This window comes from Akebia trifoliata, chromosome 12, assembly GCF_017979445.1.
Source record: "Akebia trifoliata isolate Shusen 1 chromosome 12, ASM1797944v1, whole genome shotgun sequence".
Taxonomy (NCBI): Eukaryota; Viridiplantae; Streptophyta; class Magnoliopsida; order Ranunculales; family Lardizabalaceae; genus Akebia; species Akebia trifoliata.
This window is the reverse complement of record NC_141386.1, coordinates 2,710,587-2,716,610: the sequence shown is the minus strand read 5'-3', so window position 1 is coordinate 2,716,610 and position 6,024 is coordinate 2,710,587. Positions and strand designations below refer to the sequence as shown.

At 35.5% G+C, this 6,024-nt stretch overlaps 1 protein-coding gene across 1 annotated transcript; it reads right to left on the bottom strand.

Moving 5' to 3' along the window:
* Positions 1–444: 444 nt before the first annotated feature.
* LOC147388594 (large ribosomal subunit protein eL22y-like) lies at positions 445–3,466 on the bottom strand. The gene is made up of 2 exons (XM_086418917.1): positions 3,183–3,466; positions 445–747 (listed from the first exon to the last, which is right to left on the bottom strand). The coding sequence occupies exons 1-2, from the start codon at positions 3,413–3,415 to the stop codon at positions 603–605; spliced, it is 378 nt and encodes a 125-aa protein (XP_086275043.1). The 5' UTR covers positions 3,416–3,466; the 3' UTR covers positions 445–602.
* Between the last annotated feature and the right edge of the window lie 2,558 nt (positions 3,467–6,024).

Sequence of the window (6,024 nt, the reverse complement as noted above, 5' to 3'; positions counted from 1 at the left end):
AGCTATCTTTTCCATTCTCTCGAGTCATGAGCTGTTTAAGAAACTTCGTTAAAAGGTGGATAAAGAGCCTAATCTATTTTTGTCAAACCTGCCCAAGCCACCTTTGTTGAACAGCCACCGCATCAAAGCTTCAACTATAGGCCCCAAAATCAACCCAATCTCAGTCAATAATTTCATGGGCATTGCATTCATCAACCACCAAACTTGTCATCCTTCGATTGTTGTAATCAGATACTTCATCTCAAGTAAAGTGTAAATTGAGGTCACACAAGCACGACTCACAATGGAATCATAAATATCACTCATATGAAAGTTTAATAGGGGTGACCTATCTTTTTCAAGAAAATTATGCAAGAACAAACAGATTAAGACAGTGGGCTTGTAATGGAAAGTAATGCAAGGCATGTTGGCTTGTTGAGAGGTGAGAATGCACCACAAATAAACTCAGCCAGAAATAGAAACTAAGTCATAAACAAAATATCTGGAAACAAAAAATAAGAAACTGATTAATTAAAACTAATCAGAAAGGCAAAAACAGATGCTTTGTTCTAAAGATGTTCAAACAAACTGATAGAAATATCAACGTAAGCAGGCCGGATTAATCAATCTTCTTCCTCAGCCTCGTTTTCAGCAATGTTGAAGTATCGCAACTCATACATGTTCCGGTCTTTGTTGGATGAGATGACTCGCAACCAATCCCTCACATTGTGCTTCTTCAAGTACTTCTTTGTTAGATACTTCAAGTACCTAGTGAGCCCATCACCCCAAAAAAACAAAAAATGTTAAATGAATAGTGGAAAACAATGGAACATTGGCAAATGGACTACAAATAGAAACAAAGAAGAGGGGGTAAATCTGTAATTGCATATTTGGTTGAAGCATCCTATTAATAAAATACTAGATCAGCCACATCAAAGCTCTAACAGAACTATGCAAACAAGGTGCTTGCGGCCCAGGGGCGGAGGAGCCAGAATTTTACCCATGTGGGGGCAACCAAGAGTAGAAAAAAATTTGTGAGGACACTAAGAGAAAAAAATAGTTGTGGGGGTAATAGTGGCAGATTTTTTATCTGTCTGTCGCAATAGCTCACTAATCCATAGACTTTGAAAATTCTTTTTTTTTTTTGGTGGAAGGTGGGGGGGAGGGGGGGGACGCACTGTAAATCTGCCCCTGTGCTTGCCTAACAACAAATAGTAACACTTAAAAATTAGTCAAATAATTACATCAATGATAAGTAGACCTTATATGTTGTTATAGAGCTCTTCAACAGAATGACATCAGGATTGCTCTATTGTCAAAATTATACAAGTTTAATGGGCCACCTGAGTTAGAAAAATAATGGTCTAATAATCAGTTCCAAACAATGTTAATTCTCTTTCTTATTTTGTGGCGGGTAAGCTGGGATTGAACCAGATTCTTTTCTTCATGGTCATGAGAGGAAATCTTCCTCACACTTCCCTAAATCCATCCACATCCACATTACATGGAATCTTCTAGAAGGATGAAATATCTTTGTCAAACAGATGTCAGATTCTGACATTCCTCGACTGTAGTTGAAAGAAATTAATTAAATGAAATCATAGATCATAACTTCTAACCTTATCGGTAGTCATTTTCTTCACTATATGTGTTCTCTAGTTTATAGGTATATAAAAGCATCATAAGATATACCATCACATAATCCATTTAATATCATTTTTACTAATACACAAACATGCCTCGACTCTTATAGTTCATGATAGAAATGATCATTATTATACACAAAATATAAAGCTTAGCCTTCCAATCCAATCACCTAGGGATTGCCAAATCCGATGCCTCATACATGTGTCCAACTCTGATGCCTACTTGTATCCCAGAAACATGGAATCGAAGTAAGAAATGCCATTAAACCTAAGTCAGGGTGCTACTCCTTGATATCCCAATAATGCTGATAGCTGCTAACATAGTAAACAAATTTGGATTCAACAATTATTCCTCCAAGGGGAGAGAAGTTTGGTAAATCTGATTAATTCTGGAATTTTTTATGAAAAAGGAAAAAAAAAAAAATTGGGTGGAGGATAGGTTACGTGACCATATGTGAGAAAGGAGTAGAATAACTATAATGGATAAGGTTGCATGGGATAGTTTTCTGGGGAGGGTAAATTAGTTAAGATAGAATGGGTTTTGTGGGATCATTCTTTGTTGAGAGAATGCTGGGTACTACCATAAGTGTGTGGTACATGGTTTTAAAACTCGCTTTGACGTCTTGTCTCGGACAAGTTTTCCAATACGTTTGGGTTGTCTCGATCAACAATGAGACAAATGAACCATGGTTTTAAATCTCGTCCAATCCATTTGACTTGCCTATCCATCTCGTTGGTGGACGATACCGAGACGGGTCCAATGAGTCGTCTCAGTCTTGGACGAGATTTAAAACCGTGATGTGATAGTTTCATAAGTGGGTAGGATTCTAGGGTTAGTTTTCCAATGTGGTAGGGTTACAATATGTAGAACTCTTGTATTCAAATCATGTAGTTGCTTCAAATAAAATTATCTAGAGAAAATCTTGAACCCTAATAGATTTAGAGACTCACCATCTCAAATTTGTTATTTTGGAGAACCAATCTCCCTCGAACGAGATCATTTTCAATCTTTTGCTTCTCTTTCTACTATTTTGCGATCTAATCTAACTAGGCACATATCAAATAGGCTAGAAAAAAATGTTACCAGCACAACCCAACTTTCGAGGGATTTTTCAAAATTTTGCCAAATTCAGCATATTTTGTTAAATTAAACTATCATCATGTAACTTAAATTCGAACACCATTAACTCCTGTTGAAGAATCCAGCTTAAGCCCTTCAAAAAGGACTCAAATTTTTACCCAACTAGTTGTAAGGAAGAACCCACATTAATAAACACCAACTCTCACACCTCTCGGCATTGAATCAAGTACAACATCTAAACATATTTGTAAGTTCTTATTTCCATTTTAAAATCAAAACCATAATTTTTAAAACTACACAAATATCCAAACATGCCTCAACATTCACCAATAACAGTCCAATTGATATTTGAAAAAAAAAAATTAATAAAAAAATTATAATCGAAAGACCCAAACAAAGAGAATCAATCAGAAACATAAATGACAAAAAAAATCTAGAAATTGAAGAAAAAAATCTATGGGTGAGACTAAATATACCTCTTGGAGAAAGGGTTTTCGGAGGTGACAGTGATCTTGCTTTTTTCGCGAGAGATGGTGATGGAATCACCTAGGGCACCAGCTTTGCCTCCAACCTTGATACGTTCCTGCAAGAACTTCTCCAAGGATGCGATGTCCATGATCTTGTCTTCGACTGGCTTTGCGCAGTCAATCACGAAACTCGCTCCCTTCTTCTTACCCTTTGGGGCAATCTTCTTGTCTTTGCTGCTCATCTTTTCTCTCTCTCTTCTCTCCTCTCTCTCTCTGTAAATGAAAAACCCTAAGATGGGAGAGAGAATTTATATGGCATTTCCTTTGGAACCCTAATGGCCTAATCCTATTAGGGTTTGATAATAGGCTTGATTTATAATTGGGCTTTCATGGGCTCAAACCCAATTTTAGTCCAATGGGTACACAGGGATGCAAATGAATCCGATCAATTTCGATCCAATAATCAAATAAGGATTGGCTCTGAATTGATTACTTCGCAATAAGATAAAAGGGAAATGTTCAACACCCTACACTTTACCAAACGTGTTTTGTCCTACATGGGTTAGAAGTTTTGGAATGGGCTGATTTTTGGTGAGGATGATCTCTACGATTAAAAGATCATCCTCATAAAAAAAATCAGCCCATTCCAAAATTTCTAACCTCATGTTTACAAGTTGAAAAATCGTGGACCGTTCATTTTTTGTAAATCATTTTTGATGGGGTTAGAAGTTTTGGAATGGGCTGATTTTTGGTGAGGATGATCTCCTTACCATAGAGATCATCCTCACCAAAAATCAGCCTATTCCAAAACTTCTAACTCATGTAGGACAAAACACGTTTGGTAAAGCATAGGGTGGGGACCGGGACCCAAGATAAAATATAAGAAGTTATGTAAATTGTATTATATTTTTTAATTGAAGTATATGAAACTTATTTATATTTTATATATCAAATGGGATTTGATCCTATGCAAATCTGACAATGGGTCAATCCGATTCTTGTCGGACCAATCTTCTTATCAAATTGATCCTAGATCGACCAAATCCAATCTAGACCCGATCCAATAGATTTGATGGGGGCGTACTAACCTTACACACAAACATTCATCATATTTGAATTTGAAAAGTGTTTGTGATTGATTGCTTGATTCTTAATATTTGATTTGATATATATAGAACTTATCAAAAGAAAATGCAGAGACTGGAGAGTTAGCAAATATATGAAATATGAAACATGGATTTTTTGAGAAAATGACTATGGAAAATTGAATTCCATATGAAAACCAATCTATAATTTGATTGGAACTAGAAAAAAAAAATGTGGAAAAGAGAATTGATGTTTTGTTTTCGGATGAGACTTACCATGAGAGCATAACGTTAGGAGATTGGAAAATCATTTCCTAGGGGCAGGTGTGAGAAAACATTTTTTAGAAAAAAAAAAAATTGTGATTGAAATTGAATTCTAAGGAAAATGTACAATCATATAACATGTAAATCACAATTTCCTTAGAAAACAAATTTTCCTGTCCATATTCCATACACCAAGATTTGGCATTCTTGATTTTCTGTTTACTAATAAGACCTCTGTTTTTTTTTTCTTCTGAAAATTTACTTGGATCACTGGGTTAAATCGAATTTTACTGTGTTTTATGCGATCAAAATTATTTTTCTTCAATTTTTTAGTTTAGGCAAATGATAACAAAAATTTATATTGAGTCGTGATAATATGACTACCCCACCCCACTTGGCATACTCTATCGATTACCTGATGTGACAAGTTCAGAAACCTTAGATCTGCGATCCTTAAGAAACATGTTTCTCTAGAGATGCAAATCTGCATCCTTAAGAAACATGTTTCTCTAGAGATGCGCCTTTTTTATGGGGAAGTGCCACCTGTATCCAGACGAGCACAAATCAACAGTTTCCAAATTTGTCACGTCAGGGTAGTCCAGTCAGGGTAGTCCATTGAGTTTGCCACGTGGGGTAGTCAGATTTTCACGATTCATTTATATTCTTTCGCCACCACCATCATCATTAGAATAGGTAAGATTAAAGATAAAATACCAATAGAATCCTCTGTTTTTTAGCTGTACTTTGAAGAAGATAACATGATAAGGACCATTAAGGGTTTTCAAATTTGTTTGCTTGGATAAAAGACCAAGCATTTCTCACAAGAGGTTGAAGACAGATATTTCAGTCATCAGAGGAGGGTCCGCAGCAAGTTGTTCCTCAAATAATCAACAAAACCCAGAAGGGTTTATCCTAATAATCCTTTACTCTACTCTCAAGTTAGTTAATGTTAAATTCCAAGCCATCATCCAGCATTTATTTACAAGTTACATAAATCCACACAGAGAAATTAGGATCTTAGATGAAATAATATGCACACAAAAACAAAAAAAATCAAATCTTTTCTGAGCCCAAAAGGATCCAAATCACCATCAGTAATTTTGAATCTTTGAAGAAACCAATATGGAGAAGAAAGGAATGCTGTCTTGTGCATTCCCCAAAAAGTTTTTTTTTTTTTTTCTTTCTTACTTTCTTTAGTGTTTCCTTTGATTTTTCTTTTTTCAACAACAAATTATCAGCAGAGATCAGATGTATACACTTAACGAAGCTCCAAGCTTCCATGAATTAGAAGAACCCCCCAAATACACAAATACACAAATAATCAGATTGTATAGTGTACCCTTTCCTTTTCTTTTTTCCTTGTCTTTTTTAAGTTATTATTCCTTCTTTTTTTCCTATTAAAATAGGATGGGCAAAACTACTACTTACTTCCCTATGATGTCCACTGCACTTTGCACGGTTGTTTGAGATCTCCAAATCGCAAACAGACCAGTTTAGCTGCA